This window comes from Eulemur rufifrons, chromosome 11, assembly GCF_041146395.1.
Source record: "Eulemur rufifrons isolate Redbay chromosome 11, OSU_ERuf_1, whole genome shotgun sequence".
In the NCBI taxonomy this organism is placed as follows: domain Eukaryota; kingdom Metazoa; phylum Chordata; class Mammalia; order Primates; family Lemuridae; genus Eulemur; species Eulemur rufifrons.
The window spans coordinates 3,904,378-3,922,036 of NC_090993.1; the positions used below are offsets into that span (position 1 = coordinate 3,904,378).

At 47.5% G+C, this 17,659-nt stretch overlaps 1 protein-coding gene across 1 annotated transcript in view; it reads right to left on the bottom strand.

Moving 5' to 3' along the window:
* Positions 1–17,659, bottom strand: part of KIF26B (kinesin family member 26B) — a 386,602-nt gene that overhangs the window by 31,348 nt on the left and 337,595 nt on the right. The window contains exons 6-10 of the mRNA XM_069484638.1: positions 16,767–16,973; positions 14,151–14,244; positions 12,727–12,989; positions 10,179–10,362; positions 1,250–1,409 (exon numbers count right to left, since the gene is read on the bottom strand). Coding sequence (XP_069340739.1) covers positions 1,250–1,409; positions 10,179–10,362; positions 12,727–12,989; positions 14,151–14,244; positions 16,767–16,973 — 908 coding nt within the window. The remainder of the gene's footprint in view (positions 1–1,249; positions 1,410–10,178; positions 10,363–12,726; positions 12,990–14,150; positions 14,245–16,766; positions 16,974–17,659) is intronic.

The window sequence follows — 17,659 nt, forward strand, 5'->3', positions numbered from 1 at the left end:
GAGACAGACACAGGATTATAACCACTGTTTACGCTCCTAAAGTCAGTTCAGTATGATCCTCCTGGGGGCAAATAAGCTCAGTGTTTTGGCGGGTACGGCATCGACTCAGGGCAGAGGGAAAGGAGAACTCCAGGACCCATCCTGAGTCTCAGTTATTGTAGAACCAACTGCCCAACTGACCTTTTTCCTCCCACACCATAGTAACTTATGTTTTATAGGATTTTTACAGATTAAAAAAGTGATTCTGCATGTATGCACTCAATCCTCATGGCCACTAAGGTAGGCTTTTTTTCCATCAAAAGAGATGAGGATGGGGCTCAACCAGATTGTTGTTATTGGGTAATGGCCCCAGTGTTCTAAATTCTACAAAAAATTTTCACACATACCATATCAGTCTGCGTCTTATATCCCTGACGTAGAGCAGATATATAGCTCGGATCCCCATTTTACGATGACTGAAGGGTCACTTAGCTCACAAAAGGCACATCTGGGCCTTGGCAGGGGCGCGGAAGTCAGCCAAGCACCCAGCGCCACACTGTGGCAGAGCTAAGGTGCAGTGATGGCAGGAGGGGTGGCTTTAGCTGTGCCAGACATAGGGGCAGCTCTCATTTGTCTTGGAGCAGTAACAGAAAGGGGAAGGGTCCCGGAAGTGGAGCAAACATTTACACAGGAAGATGAACGGTAATTCCCGAAGCTTGCTAAGCTCTCCTAAGTAGGGCTGTCAGATAAAATACATGACACCCACAGTCCCGTGTAATATTGGAGGGCATAGTTATAATATCATTTATTGTTTATCTGAAATTCAAATTTAACTAGGTATCCTGTATTTTCAGTGGTTAAATCTGGCGGCCCTACTCCTATGGGAAGGGTAAGCCAGTCTTCCTCACCTTGCTCACGTCACTATGAAACAGACACATCTACATCATGGTGACAATAATCCACCAATAGCAATTGTGATTGGAGACCTCAGCTGAGATAATTTCCTATTCCTTCTGACTTGAGCAGCCTAAAGTTAGACCTGGAATAGATGTATTCCTAAAACTTTCAAATGTGGATGATCATGCCTTATAGAATTATTAGCTAAGGCTGCTCTCTCTTAGCTGGTTAGCTAAGGCACTGAACTAACAATGTGGTCCAGACTGTCCCTCCGTGCCACACCTCTCCTCAAACGACACTGGACCGAGAGTCCTACACCCAGCTGTGGCACCACGCTCCCTCCTCCCACTCTGCGAGCAGAATGGGCACTTACTTGTATGGAATGTGTTTGCTGCCGTTGACGAGAGCCAGGATGACATTGCCCAGAGCAGACAGGGAGAGGCACAACCCGGAGCCTCCTTCACGATTTTTGCTAAGAGCTTTCACACAGCTGCCGAGATCAATGAGATGCAGGCGGCTGCGACCTCCAGACACTGCCACAGGAGAGAGGACAAGAGAAGAGAGAAGTGGTTACGTTTTGGGAAACACACATCTGTTCTTCGTGTAGCTCCTTGGGAAATCGGAGGAAAAAGGAAAAGGTTGAAGTTCATGACCTAGCAGGAAACCCTAACCCTAAATCCTAGTGGGGTTGCATAAAGCATTGGTCCTCGTCAATTCTGTCCATCCCCCATCAATGATCTCCTAAAGCCTATTGACATTCATAGTGTAAATAAATGAATAATTCTGGCAGGTTAAATTGGGTGAGATTTCAGAGAAGTTAAATGTCTAATTGAAAGAGGATAAGGTTTGTACCCAAGTGTCCTTTGAATAACAGAATTATGAAACTCTTCAAGTTAAAACCTGAATGGCCCATGAGTGATTATCCACTTTGGTCATCTTAGGGGACCTAATCTAAAGCTCAGCTGGGAATCAGGTTGGGAACTCCGTGTAAAATCAGGAAGAAGTAACAACCAGGTGCAGAGACAGGGAAAGCCCAAATATTTGCTGAGTATCTGCCAAGTGCCAGGTGCTACACAAACACTACTCTCATTCAATTTCCCCATGGCGAAATCATAAGCTAAATACTATTATCCTTTTTTTAATAGATGAGAAAATAGCACTCCAGAAAAGTTGAGTAACTTGCGCATGAGTACTTCTGCCTTTGAAGTACAGGGAGACCAAAGTGACAACAGTTTACAGGATAGAATACTGGAAAAGAGAGCACTTTGGAGATTTGCAGAAGGTCCCTGGAGTATTCAATTGAGTACTGGCTCAGCGCATGCATGAAACTACCCAAGGCTTGTGAATCAACCACCTCAAAAGATTAGAGGTAATAGCTCACAAGAGGCCAGGAATAGTGGCTTTTCCCAATATCCAGACTGGAAAACCTCAAGATTCATAGAACACTGGGTAGAATACACAGAAAAGTCTTATTTCAGCAGTATGGAATACTTAGCCCTGACCTGGTCCCACCTAACAAACATTAAAAGCAAGACCAAAAACGATCAAACTGTTTTCCAAGTAACCCAACCACATCCTAAAATAAAGCTTATTTCCAAAGTACAAAAATATCCAGTACTCAACAAGGTAAATCCAAATGTTGGCACCTAATCAAAAATAACCAAGCATGTAAATAAATGGAAAACGAGACCCATAATGAAGATAATTGAAACCCGCCCAGCATGAGCATAGATGTTAGAATTGACAGAGAAGGCTATTATAATAGTTACTACACTTGTATTTCCAATGTTCAAAAAGTTAGGTAGAGACATGGAATATATTTTTAAAAGACACAAAACTGAACCTCTATCAGTAAAAACTACCATGTGTGAGATAAAAAATACACTAGATGGGATTAATGGCAGATTAGGTATTTCAGAATGAAAAATTAGTGAATTGAGCATCTGGCAATGTAAACTATTCAAAATGAAATACAGAGAGAAAATCTGAAAACAAACAAAAACACACAGGGAAAAAAAAAGAGCTCTAGGACAACCTCAAGTGTCCGAATACGTGTGATCAGAGTCCCTGAAGGAGAAGACACGGTGCGGTACGGATAAAATATTTGAAGAAATGTGGCCAAAATGTACCCAAATTTGATGAGAACTATAAACCCACAGATCCAAGAAGATACATGAACCCCGAGAAACGTAAGGAAAACTACACCAAGGCAAATCATCATCAAACTGCTCAAAACCAATGATGAAGAGAAAAACCCTGAAAATAGAAGGAAAAAAGCACACCACATGTAAAGGAACAAAGAAAAGGAGGATGACAAATTTCTCCTTTGAACTAATACATGGGAGAACACAATGGACCAACATTTTAAAAGCACTAAATACTGTAAAGCTAAAAGTATACGCTCAGCAGAAGTATCAAGCCAAAACAAAAGTGAAATAGAAAACATTCTCAGGCTTAAAGACGCTGAAAAAGGTCATCATAAGCAAACATAAAAAGAATATACACAAAGGAATGAAGAGCTTGGGAAATGATAACCACGTGGGTAAATGTATCAATTTTCTCTTATTTAAATCTCTTTAAAAGATAACTGTTTAAACAAATTAACAATGTAACGTGTGAATTACGACATACGTAAAATTAAAATGTTTAACAACAATAGATCAAAAGTCAGAGGGGAGAAATGGAAGTACAGTACTGTAAAGTTTTTATTCTATATATAAGTGGTATAATATCATTTGAAAGTAGTCTGTGATAACTTAAAATGTGTATTATAAATTCTGAAGCAACCATTAAGTAATAAAAAGTTATAGCTAATCAGCCAACAAAAGATACAAGGTGGACTCATTAAAAAATGTTTAATCCAAAAAAAGGCAGATTAAAAGGAGAAAAAAGAACAGATGGGACAAAAAGAAAACATAGAAAAGTAATGCTCTGAACCAAACCACAGCAATAATCACATTAAAGGTAAATAGTCTGAATACCCTCATTAAAAGGCAAAACTCAATTTGGATAAAAAAGTGGGACCCTACTATATGCTGTCTACAAGAAATGCATTTTAAACATAAAGAAACAATAGGTAAAATGTATAAGCATGGAAAAGCAAACAGTAACCACATGAGAGTTAGAGTGGACATATCAGTAAAGAGAGAGAGAGAGAGAGAGAAAGAGAGAGAGAGAGAGAGAGAGAGACGGATGGCGGACAGTTGGGGAACTATCTCATTTGTGCCAAGACCTGCAGGGAGACGTCTACCTGTCTGGGCCAACGAGACAGGCTCCCCAGCCTCCATCCCCCAGAGGATCCCGAGGAGTCCCACCCAGTCTCAGCCCCGGTTCTTCTTCTTGCAGTTGAGGGATTAACCCCACTTGTGCAGGGACCTACTGGGTGGCACTCAGTGGCATCGGCATTCTCAGCCGATGAAACAAGTCCACCAGCCTCCTCCCCACACCAGGTCCCAAAGGGGCCCGGGCTCAACTCCAGCCCCTCTTGGTGCAGTCAGGAACCCGTCTAACCTGTGCAAAGACCTTCTGGGAGGCATGTACATGGGGGGCCACGGGGACAATCTTCTGAACTACATCTCTGGCTACTGTTCCCACAGAGCCCTGGTACCCCACTTGGATCTTTCCCTGGTCCATTTGGGCCAGAAAACTGCATCAACCTCAGAGCCCTCATGAGATTCACGGCAAGGCTGGGCACACAGCATCCTCTGAAATGGCTAAACTGGTCACAGACACAGGGAACGTGGCAGCCAGTTGGCTTAGCATACGAGGCTGCCTTCCTGTCCCCCCTACTCTCCCAGAGTAATGTGACCCTCAGCACATCACCTAAATCCTTGACCACCTCCCTTGATCCTCTCCCTCACTCCCAGGCAGCAGCAGACACCCCCCCCCCCCCGACCTCTGGACTCTGATGGTTCCAGATGGCCCAGCTCACACCATCACACCTGGTCCACTCCTGTCGCTTCCAGGATGCCAACTTTTCCCTCTGCCCCTCCCTACTCTGTACAGACGGACGACAGGAGAAGGACAGGTAGAGATGAAGACTTCCCAAAGCTGTTGCAGAGGCCGGGTAATTTGGGCCAAGGTTGACAGGAGTCGGTGGAGAAAGCTAAGGCAGGTATGTGGGTGTGTCTGGAGCATGCGCAGTGTGGGGGGCGGGTGCGGGGCCCCGGGCGCCCACGCGCATGCGGGAAAAGCCCGCAGTTCAGCACTGATGGGGAGGGCGAGGCAGTGCCCATGCTGTAGGATGAAAACATTCAGGAACCGCTGTCCTCACCTTAACCTTGTCTCTCCCCCTCGCCACCCGCGGTTTCCACCCCTAGTACTGACAAGAAAGGTGATGGATATTTACAGAAAGCACAGCAATGAGTGCTGTTCAGGCTCTCCAGCTGCTCTGGTAACGTCTATGGCAACGAACTTTTTACATTAAGGATGTTATATTTTGTTCATCTTCCACTATCCCCAGCAAAACCCCTTAAAAGGGAAGATATGTTACTTCTCTTTTATCCTATTTTGTATCATGCAAGTTTGGGTCACGGCAGCGTGCTAAAGGAAATAGTTATTTTTTTACAGCAAAATATCATCTGTTTTGCAGCCTAATTATATAGAAGGAGCAGCTCAGCTATTCCACGCACACTGCAGATTAAAGGGCAAAGACAGGGACCAATTTGGACTTTCAGACTCTTAATAGTCCATTTGATGTAATGGAATAAAATGCATAATGTACATGTAGTAAAATAGAACACAGAGAACAAAAGGCACAGTTTAGACTGTGCTGAAGAATAATATTATAAAATACCTATAATTATACCTGCATGACTCAAAATGAGAGTCACATTTAGACAATGGAAAATCTACTCTCTGCTCTACACCCGCTGGAGTTACAGTAGTCACAGAACTCTGAATTTCACACATGGTGTGTTTCACCTGAAATGTACGAGCTGAGTGAGCACAGGCCATTTGCTATTATCAAGAATTTACATCACTACAAGTGGCTGGGGAGAAACTAGTTCTGTAACGAATGAAATAGGTGATTATTATTAGCAGTAAGAAGCAGATTCCTTGTCAACTTTTCAGATTTCTGAAAAGGCTACAGGGTTAAAGGGCCATAACTCAGTAATCCTTTATTTATAATATGTATATTTTAAGTCTAGACTTTGACCACACCAAATTACCCACATGCCTTATTCTAACCACAGGAGGCAAGGTGATAATTTTACCTACTCCTGAGCCACACTTTATTAAGCACCTGGAAAGTATCAGGAAATTCTAAACTCTCCTAATATCACTTATTTCTACAATAATCCCGTAATGCAGAAATTAGCCCCATTTTATAGATGAGGAAACTGAGGTTCACAGATACTAAATAAATCACCCAAGATCGCTTAGAAAATTAATGCTGAATATAAGATGAAAATCCAAAGCTAAGTACAAAGCATGCAGAAGTTCTTTTAACTCACTTTCTTTTAAGTGGCTCTCAAACTCAGCTGCACATTGCAATCATCTTGGAATCTTTAAAGAAATACTGAGGCCTGGCTCCCACTCCAGACTTTCTACTTTAATTGGGCTGGACTGCAACATGTGCATTGGGATTCATTTAAAAGCTCCCTGGGTGAGTCCAATGTGCAGCAAAGTTTGGGAAGCACGGCCTTACACCTGGACAAAGGATAGTCAACCTCTGCTATCTTGACTTAGATGTCCAATACACCCGTCATCACAAGGAGCAGCTCCATGATCTTTAGGGCTTTGGGGTCTCATCCTCAATGCCGAAATTCCCAGGGAGGCTCTCACACCACTACAGAGTTAGTTTAGCAAAGCAGAGGAAGGCCTCTATGGTGGCTGAAGACTCAGCCTAATATTCCAGAAAAAAATTATTTTTTTGAGACAGCGTCTTGCTCTGTCATCCAGGCTGGAGTACAGTGGTGCCATCATAGCTCACTGCAGCCTCAAACTCCTGGGCTCAAGCGATCCTCCTGCATCAGCCTCCTGAGTAGCCAGGACTATAGGCATACACCCACCATAGTGCCTGGCTATTTTTTTTTAATTTTTATTTTTGTAGAGATGGGGTCTTGCTATGTTGCCCAGGCTGATCTCCAACTCCTGGCCTGAGTGATTCTCCTGCCTCAGCCTCCCAGAGTGCTGGGATTACAGGCATGAGCCACTGTGCTAGGCCTCAGGGAGATATTTTAAGCTTAACCTAGTGCAATCTGTACAACACTGATACATCAACAAAGAATTTTCTTTTCTATCTTAACTGGACATGTTTAAAACATTTGTCTATGGATATGTGTATATAAGTGTGTATATAACATGCATTTCTGTATGTAAGATTCAGGTGCATGTATACATGATGTATTCAGTATTTGCAGCAGAGATCTCTTCTAACAGTCGGTTAACAGCAGCATGTGCTGCTATCTGCTTCCCTGCAGGGTGACTAATTAATAAACTTTCCTCTAATTGAGTTCTGGCTGCCAAGTCCATAGAGATTATTATATATAAGCAAATAAAATTTCCATTTTAAACACCACCCCAAATCTTCTCATTATATTTTAAACAGTTATAAATTCACTGAAGTCAAGCAGGCCGTGGGCTGGGGGGCTGTGTGCATTCTGGCCTGGGTCCCTTCTCAAGAGGCAAGACGTGTCCCCCCCAGATCTTTTTAGGACTGATGCCCAGTAGCCTGGACTTTTGCCCCTTCTCCGTTCTCATCTACTAAAACATTAGAAAGAACCTCTAAGAGGTTGGAAGCCATTAATGGTATTTGCCTTTTCCTTTAACCTGAATTTATTATTTAAAAGCAATTCTCTTTCACAAGTTAAAAATAGGAAGAAGATGAGTTTGACGCTAAATATTTAATACATGCCAAGGATTCATTAAGTACCGATTTGGGATGGATCATTGAGTTTAGGAAACATCCAAACCTAAACTTCTTTGGAAGCTCAATTTCAGGTTCTTACATTGGAAGCAATTTAATTAACTGTTTCCTGGTTTTCACGATTTCTCCCAAAGTTCAGATTTCAAATTGAGAGCAGAACCAGGAAAAAGTAAAAAATGTAAACCCCAAAACAGAGTTCTTTTCAGTTTGGTTTGAAACCTAGGAAGAGGAGGACATTATCCCATTCTCCTGAGATTTTCTGCTCGGTGCCATTTGGCTCAAGATTCAGATCCTTTGCGAGTCACCCTTTGCTGAAAGTGCAAGAATCCACTGCAGACTCTGATTATTATTATTATTATTATTGATGGCTGCTTAAAAGAATAAAATAAACATCTTTCAGACTCTCACATTCACACCGCTAAGACATTACCCAGAAAAAAACCAACAGGGCAGGATTCAAGGCCAGCTCTCAGACGGTTAGGAGGAATGTGGATAAAATTCTGTTGTGGATTCTAAACTAAAGGTCTGGATCTTCTCATCCCTATCCTAATCCCCCGTTTCCTTCTTTAAGAACATTACTCTAAATGGGAGCGTACTACATGGTGTGAACCCTTTATTGAGAATTAATCTCCCCTGAAAGATTCTCATTCAACATATTCTGCTCTTCCCCGGCCAGTCCTTTCTCACCATCACAGGCTGTCCAGAGAGATCTGGTCCCCTGCTAATGAGGACACCTCCCTGGGACGCCCAAAGTACTGCCAGTGAGAGCCAGTATCTCTGGGGTCCTTGGGCAGCGGCCGTGGCCGGTCGCGCAAGGCTGATTTGCAGAGCTATGAAGGCTTAGCTGGTTAGTGGACCACCAGCCCCAGGTGCAGATATTTGCGTTCAGTCCTGGAGGTGAGGGAAGGAGCCAGGTTTCCCGGCCCCGTCAAAACTAAAGGAGCAGGCGGCAATGTGGGGGAATCACAAATGCACTAAATGAAAGAAGCCAGACACGAAAGGCCACATAAGGACCACAGGATTCCATGCGTATGATATTCTGGAGAAAGGCAAAACTAGAAAGACAACAATCTGATCAGTGGCTGTGGGCAGAGAGAGGTATGAGGTAGGGACAGAGGGCAAGAGGGACCTTGCATGGTGATGGCACTGTTCTATCTTCACAGTGGGGGTGGCTATATGACCACATAGATTTGCCAAAACTCATCTAAAGACACACAAAAAGCATAAGTTTTACTGACTATAAATCATACCTCGATAAACCCGAATGCAAACAGCAACTAAGGAGTAGGAACAATGGCAGGAGACAGGTCAGAAGATCACTGAGATGGGGGGAAGGGAGGAACTTCCACTTGGGGGTAAGAGGCCCCCAAGAGCTATCTCCAGGAGTCCTGGTTTTCAAGTCTTTGGGGCCACAAGGAGACTTAGGGAGAAATGGGGGAGCCCGTCCAGAGGTCCCAGTGGGATGTCTTAATTCCAGGATTCCCCTAGGATAGGTTTGCTGATTGCCTCTGCTTTCGTCCATTAGCTTTACAATTTCCAGGCCAGGGTTAGTCTCCTAACTCAGAGTTCTCTGTCTTTCTGGCACCCAGCGTCCTGGAGACAATCATTCAGAGGCCACTGGCGTCCAGCTGCCCATGTTTTGAGATCCCCACCGAGGTGGACACGGAGAGACGATGGAAGCCACTGCCTGGCCAGCCCCGTGGCCCTGTGGCCCACAGCTTGCCTTAGGGACCCAGTGAGGCCGATAGACCAAGACTCCACCCGAGACACTCAGCTGCGGCCGGCACTGGGCTTGGCTGGGCGTAGAGCAGACACTACTGGACGGAGGACAGAGACCTGCACCAAGGACCGTGCTGACTTTGGTAAAACAGCCCGGAGGGGTCTGTGCAACCCCAGGGCCGGTTCCCGAAGGTGCAGCTCCCGGGGCAGGTGTCGTGCCGGGGCGTTCGCAGGGACTCCGCCCTGACGGGCACAGCCTGGGGGAGGCAGCCAGGGCCCGGGTAGAGTCGTTCAGAGTCTCATTTCTACATTCTTTAAAAACACGACTTTCTTTTGGGCCCCTATAGCAGACTCACGCTAATGATTAACAACATCTTCCAGGGTGCTTTGATGGGTAAATGTTGGTCTTTCATGATAACCACATTTAGGGTTTATGAACAAAAAGATACTATTAAGCAGTTGTTTTTGTTTAAGTTTGTCCTTTCACCTTCTCACGGCAGTCACATTTGTACATTATCTCGACTGAAACAAACCCTTTTCCCCTGGACAGTTCAAAAGTAAAGTTCAGCCCAGACCCTACTGTCATCTTGCATTGCCAATCAGCGGCCTACACATCGTACTCCACTGAGTCAAGGTCACGGTCACCCGGGAGGAGGGGTCTCTGGCTGGGGGAGGAGGGGAGGGGGCTCGAGGGGAGACAGCGGCCACTCACTTCCCCCTTTCCCGCTCTTCTCCATCCGGTACTGGTAGATGTGCAGCGTGAAGAACATGTGTGAGCTGCGGTGGGCGTCCTCGTCGCAGTCCTGCTGGTGGCTCCGGCGGGAGGCGATGGCTGCGTCCAGGAAAAAGGCGGCCTTCTCCGCCGTGGGGGCGCGCAGCTCGCTCTGGTTCTGCAGCTGGAAGACAGAAGCCGAGAGCTGAACGAAGCTGCAGGCTGAGGGGCGTCTGCCTGCCTGTCACCCACGCCTGGGCGCTACGGCTCCATTCAGCCGGCCCTCCCTTCTGTACGGTAAAGCCACACGCTTCTCTAAGGCTGAAAGTCCTTCTGGAACCGGGCGCTCTACGCAGGTGCAATTCTCAGCTTAGTTAATTCACTTCTGAAGATTAAGATTGAGCACACTCAATTGGATACTACCTGTTTTTAGACATTTTACAACTTACAGAGAATCTGTGAGTTGCAGGTGTGAAAAGCAAATGGTGGCATGGGAGTGACCCGTGGGGGCAGGTGGCCCAGCCTTATCTCTGCAGAGGACAGAGGACAGCAGCCCACCCCCGGCTGTCCATTCACCTAAGACAACACGAGGGATGAGGGACGTGACTACATCTTGATCCCGAAGATTAGACTGTTTGGAGACGGGCAGGCTGCAAAGTGTGACTTCAGACCTGAGAGTACTGCTGTCCCAAAGCAGCAAAAAACTTCATTAGCTTTCACGTGACCCCTCATTTTTCAGTTATTTAATTAGAGCCAATATTAGGCCACACTTACTAGCATAAACAAGAAGTGTAAAAGGCACCCTGAAACAGCCCTGTGTCTCCCCTGTATTTAAGAGATATCTATTTTTACCTTTAGTTCCTGAATTCTCATCTCAATTTAAGCGGTATCATCTGTATTTAAGAGCTATCTATTTTGAACGTCTCATCTGTATTTAAGAGATGTCTATTTTTACCTTTAGTTCCTGAATTCATGTTCCTGGCATGACTTATTAATTAACTAAAGAAAGCACAGAGGGTAATGTGTCTAAATCTTACGAGAACACTTGGCAATTATAGTAAACCTGAATCACAACGATCATATTATCAAAATTTGACCAGCACTCTTTTTTGAGGGAGAAAAAGAAACTCTTGTGCCTGAGTTTCATTCCAAGAACTGATTTGCAGTATATGCCTTAGGGCTGGTACAAATTCTGACAATTTTCTACTCTAATTTTGAACTGCGAGAGCCAATATTCAGAACCTGAGACCACTGAAGTCCTTGAACTTCAAGAGAGCTTCTATTGTGTTCATGGTTTCATACTTGCAATAGAAAAATAAACCAAGGGATTTTAAAGATTTTTCAACAGGAAGTGTTAAAGAGAATGTTGGTTTCTTCCTCTTCTCAGCCTTCAGTGAACCAGATCTTTCACCCAGATGGAACTTTGCCCATGGGGTGACCAAGGTGAGTGGAGGTGGCATGTCTGAGTGTCCAGGAAACGCTGGGACCAGGAGCAGTGGCTAGGGTCCTACTGATTCCATCACAGGTGCTGTGTAGCTACCGTCCGAGCACATCTTACACTTCAGAACAGTGGTTCTCAAAGTGTGGTCCCTGGACCGGCCATCAGCATTACATGGGAAATTGGCAGAAAAGCACATTTTGCAGCAGTAGGTCCATCCCAGACCCACTGAATCAGAAACGCTGGGGGTGGAGCCAGTGATGAGTGTTTTAACAAGTGTCCCAGGTGACTCTGACGCAGACTAAAGAGGATTCATAAGGAAAAGGGAAGGATCTGAGATGCTTTAAGCACGGGGAGAGCATGGTGAGGTTTGAGCAGGCGAGTGTACCAGGCCACTGGGGGTGTCCACACCTGTGCAAACAATCCCCGTTGGGATCACGTGGAACACATATGTAGAGGAGGAGGCAGCTGATAAAACTGGAAAATAAAGCCTCCTGCTAGAGCCTGGAAGAGCGGATTGTTCTGGATACGAATCGGGGGCTCCCGAGTCATCTACCGTCAGACAGCAAGGGGGAGACACTCAGGCAAAACATCCTGAAAAGGCAACGGGAGCTTCTCTTGGCTTCCATAGTTCTAGCAATTATATCACGGCTCTGATTAGAAAGCGGTTATTACCGTTTCCTACAGCACCGCTAATCCGACTGTAAACCAGTGCCAGAAACACAGTTTATAGAGCCATAAACAGCCCCGGGAATGGCTGTAGCTATTTGTGCAGAGCAGTAAATATTTCGGTTTGTTGTTAAACAAAAGAAAGATTGTACTCTTTTTTTTTTTTTTTTTTTTTGAAAGGGACGTAAAGAAAGTCAATTCAATTCCCCCCCCAAATGCTACAATTGTGGTCCTGCGCATTGTCAATTAGATGCAAGGTACAAATATTTAGGTTGGGCGGGCAGATGGCCCCGCAGCTGCAGACCATAAAGTTCCAGTCCACTTTAAAGTAAACAGGCGGAAGCCTCCCTGTTTCCAGGGTGATTCCTGGGGTTGGGCTGCCCCAGCCCCTGAGGCCAGGATGAGCCGCTTTGGGGCAAGCCACGCTCCGGGAGCAGTCACCTGCGTGCCACAGATGGGGTCCTCGCACAGGTACACGCCCGGGGACTGGCCGTCCTGCAGGCTGCCCGTGGCCACCTCTGACAGCAGGTCCCGCAGGTTCTCCTCCTTCCCCCACACCTCCACGGCCGAGATCCGGACAGAGAAACGGGCGCCGGTCTTTTCCTTCCGTTCGTTTATGAGCTTGAAGAGCCAAGAGATGGCGCAGGGGATGATGCCGAGGTTCTGCATGGAGTCGTCCTTCCCGATCATGGTGTAGGATTTTCCTGGGAGAGCCGGGGCAGAAAGAACAAGCAGTTTGAGCATCCAGGCACCATTCTACAGTCTTAAACACAGATGCCAAGGCTGCAGAAGGCACCGGGAAGTGGGGAAAAGGGAAGAAAAGGAATGAAAGGGTCAGAGAAATAGTACACATTTGACAAGAACAGAAAAAGGCATTTCCTATTCTACTGGTTCAATGGCTACCATAAAGAAGGCAAATGACACGATCAAATCCCAGTGTCCCTTGAGCAGGGTCCCAAATGCCACAAGCTATCCGGTTTCTGCATGGTTTTACACATGCAGTGTGCGGAAAGCAAGAACTTTTCATCATTATGATTCTTTTTATAGCCACCCCGCCGATTAAATCCACATACTCGCACTTTATCTCCTTCCTCAAGTTAAATGCTGTGTATATTTTTATAGCCTGAGCAAATGTCATTAAAGCCCAGATCATTGCTTTGATGGAGATCCGGGGAAGAGGAAGAGCTGGCTGGGACAGAGGGGCAGAGAGAGGTGACGGACGGGCTTTCTGTCCTGGCCGAGCACTGGCCTCCACGCCCTCTGCAGGGCCTCTGTCATGGACACTTGTCACAGCTCTCCAAACCACTCATGCATCAAGCGTGCAAGGCAAGGCCTGGTGAGCAGATGGCCACAGGTCAGGGTGAAGATGGGACAGTGAGGGGATTTAATTGAAACCCCTGTGTGTGTGTTGGGGGGGCGCTGTCTCCTTCTCTAGATGCTCGTGCCCGGGAGTGTCCCGATGGCGTGCGGATACCGTGTGCTGGGCAGCAAGGGCGGCGGCCACATTGCCCTCTAGCTTCCCCATCAGCTCCGATCACCTTGCGGGTGGAGGCGGGTGCTGGGAGCCCTATCTGCTTCCCTAGCAGCCCCTGCTCCAGAAACGTACATTTTCCCGCTTGCCTCTCCGACCCGGACCCAGTGCGAACAGCCCTGCCACTGTCCTCGGTCCACCTCCTGGACTCGAAGCTTTCCTGCATGAATGGTGTCCACTTAGGACGGACACCTGCATTTCAAACGCACAAATGCTCCTTCAGCACCTAAGAGAAAACCCTTCCTTTCACCTGCAGACCCCGGACTGATACAGAAGAACGCCTGGGGCACCCGGGAACCCAATGAGTAGCACGGAAAGTAAAGCTCCCACTAACCCAGCTTGGCGTGGCCGAAACAGAACACGCAGCCGTCGGCCCCGTTGACCACGGACTGGATCACCTCTGCCACGGTTCCAGCACACACTTCAGCCTGTCAGACACAAAAGGAGACACGAGCTGTGAATGGACCATACGGCCAAGGCACTGTTAGTGACATAAAATTGAGCCCACCTTCCTGGGGCGTAGGGTCCCAATGTCACCGCAGTCCCAGACGGGCCAGCCCTTGCCAGAGGCCTGAAGGGGCCCAGAGTCCTTGGGTACCTTCCACACTTTGCAAGCGTGAGCATTACACGTGTTAATTGCAAACCACCCTTCTGCTGATCTGTGGTACGAGTGAGCCGCTCCATCTGTGGACCAGGCAGGAGCAGGCTGGAATGGGGACAGAGGGTCCTCATGGATGTCGTCACGCCCTTCCCCCATCTGCCATTCCAGCCTCCTGGACAAGGCAATTAAAGTCTCCATTCGCCCTTTGCTAACTGGATCCTTCCTTGCACACCACAGCTTATGAAAGGGGCCAGGCTATGAGCGGGGAAGAGGTGATGTCCCATTTCAGGAGAGACACCTTGGGAAACACAGTAGCTCTAACGTAAGTGGGAACTTTGTGATGTGTGTCTGCTTTCTCTCCCAATCTCTTTCTTCTTTTCCAATCCATGTCCTCCTCTTTCCAAAAACCAGCCTTTTCTTTCTTTGTCTATGGACACGTTCAACATACACAATATCAACCGCCACTTGCCAGGATGTGATTGCGGTGTTCTTCAGCCTGTTGTGTGTATCTCATCTCCAACTGGACTATTATTAATAAATCCTTAGCCAGGGACCAGGCTCTGGATGACTTTCTGTATTTCCCCATTAACCCCCAATACTACAGTGCTCTGCAAGCAACCGCAACTCCATAAATTTTGTGGCCCAACTTGGAACTCTGGGAAGCCTCTCTCTGGTTGGTACCCGAGCCTCTTCACGGCAGCAGGAGGACAAAACCATGCCCTGTGTCCCGTTGCCTTCGTTTCTGCCTCAGGGCCGGAGCCAGGGCTCGCAGAAGCATCTCGAGGCCATGCACACACGGGGGCCCTGCAGTAGGCAGAGCAACGTGCGTCCCAGAGGGAACCTAAAACCCAGCAGCCCAGGCAGTGAATGTAGCCATTCAGCTCCAGGTTTCAGTAGTACAACGACCCTGAGTATTTAGAAATCAATTTTCTCTCCCCAAACTGAAATTAAAAAACCACGCTCCCAACAACCATCCATTGCTCCAAGGCAGTTGCCTCAGCAACTCTGCTGGGGGCTCCTCCTTGGCCAAGGGGGCAGCGGGGCAGGGCTGGCTGTGGGGAACCGCAGGATCTTCCACACCCCCGGGGACCAAGGCAGCGAGACCCTGGCGCTAAACCCTAGACTGAGGCAGCTGAATCGTGATGAACTGGCCCGAAGTGCCACTGCAGAGTGGGGAGAAGTCGCTGCCTGATGAGCTAGGCCGTCTCTGAACGTAAGCGAGACGGGAGTCGGGAGGCTGTGAGCCCACCCTGAGCCATACGTCAAATAAACCATTAGATTCCTGAGTCACCAGGAAGAATGTTGGTTGTACGCGGACCAAACCGCCATCACTGAATCTCCTGCACAGAGGAAATAGAGGAGCACGGGGCTGGTGTTGGAGGGCACAGGTGGGCAGGCGTCCCCTTGCAGAGGTCCTGTCTATCCACCGAGAACAGAGCAGTCAGCAACTTGCCCATCTGGTGCTTGTTAGGAGCTGACCGTGGCTCCGGGAGGCCCCTTGCTGCTTTCCCCTTGGACGTGGAGACGCACGCAGCTTCCTGAGCACAGACCCCGCGGGCAGGAAGCCTCTGATCGATCCCCCGACTTCCAACCCCACCAGCCAGACCACCCAGCGGAGGTTTGTCCCAGCAGTCGGCAGCTAGTGACTACCAAGGCCACTTAGGGGAAATAAGGATGCTCATTCAGGCCACAGGGAACCCGGACTGTTAACAACCATTGCTTAGCTTCAGGAAGCTGATATCCTCAGAAACTGAGAAAAAACAAATTTTCTAACTGCCTGGGGTCACCGTGGTGGCTGCTGTTTCACAGCCTAATGACAAGGACCTCAGAGCAGAGGCCTACTCTGAACGCTTTCTGGGTTTTGACCTTTGTAGCCTGTGGGGGCTGAGCTGACCGTGGCTGGTGGCACGATACAGACATTGACAATGATGTAACGGTCGCCCATCCAAGTACTAACCAGGCCCGACCCTGCTTAGCTTCCGAGATCAGACGAGATCGGGCGCGTTCAGGGTGGTGTGGCATAGCCTGACGATGTCATGGTAAACGTAACATTTATTGAGCACTTGCTATGTTCCGGCACTCACTACTGGCCGGCTCGCTCTTCCTCTCCCCAAGGATGTGTTTTGTCAAAATCCCGGCACTGGCCCAACGGCCCAACGCACGACACCGGTCATTCAAAAGCACTGAACTACTCAATGGGCCTCAAAGTGACTTCTAAAAGTTGTGCAGATGAAGGAATTGGTCCATCAGAATGCCCCGAGAGACACCCTCCCTGATCACGGGTCCTAGCGAATGAGTCAATGCTTCTTTGATCACCGCCAACCGAGCCTGAGCCGCACTTATACCCACCTGAGAGGCGTCTTGCGGAAAAACCGCATCAAAGGCAAACATCTTCGGGGGAACCTGGTTGCCTCTCTTCTGGAAAGCGTTTTGGCCTCCGCAAGTCAGGGGATCGTACAAGGTGATTTGCTTCTTCCGCGGGTCCACCTTGAGGAAGGAGCTGGATTCCGAGGTATCCCGAGCCAGAGTGGAACAGATGCGAAGCATGACTTTCACCTGGCAAGAAACAAAGACGGGCAACAGCACAGATGAAGACAGCTGGATGCTGTACAGGGAAGCACCTTTACACACGGTGGCACTGAACTTCCTCGTGATGAATTACGCTGACGGGCACAGTGAATCGGCAACACAATCCTCTCTGGGTCACGGGAAAGCCGATTTACTTATAATTACCAGGTAGAATATTTTGATACGTCCATTACTTTGATACAGAGGTGGCACATCATGTTCTTTGTCTTCCTATTAATATAAATTGAAAATTAACTGTGCCCTGGTGGCCCAATTACATAGATGAAAAGGTAATCTGGACCGCCGAGCTATAGGGGCTGGCTGGCGTAGTTCCCTTGAAGCTCACAGATCAATAAACCGCGCACATAAAAGTTAGCTCCGTAATTTACTCCTTGGCCTGGCTCATCAGGACTCTAGGAGACAAAAATCCACAGTTATTAGTGTCATCATTAAAGGCCCGTGAAATGGCCTGTTTTTAATGGCCAGCATTTGAAACGTGTTCCAAGGGGCAACAGTGATGAAAGATTGGTTTGCACCGTGTTATTTGGGATCCCATTAAGTGAGTGCAGAGAAGTTGTCATTTCAGGGCATGAAGGTCCATCTCGGTAGGAAACGGGAGGCAGTGCCCTTTCACCCACCCTCTGAGTAATTGATCACAAGCATCTCAAGTGCTC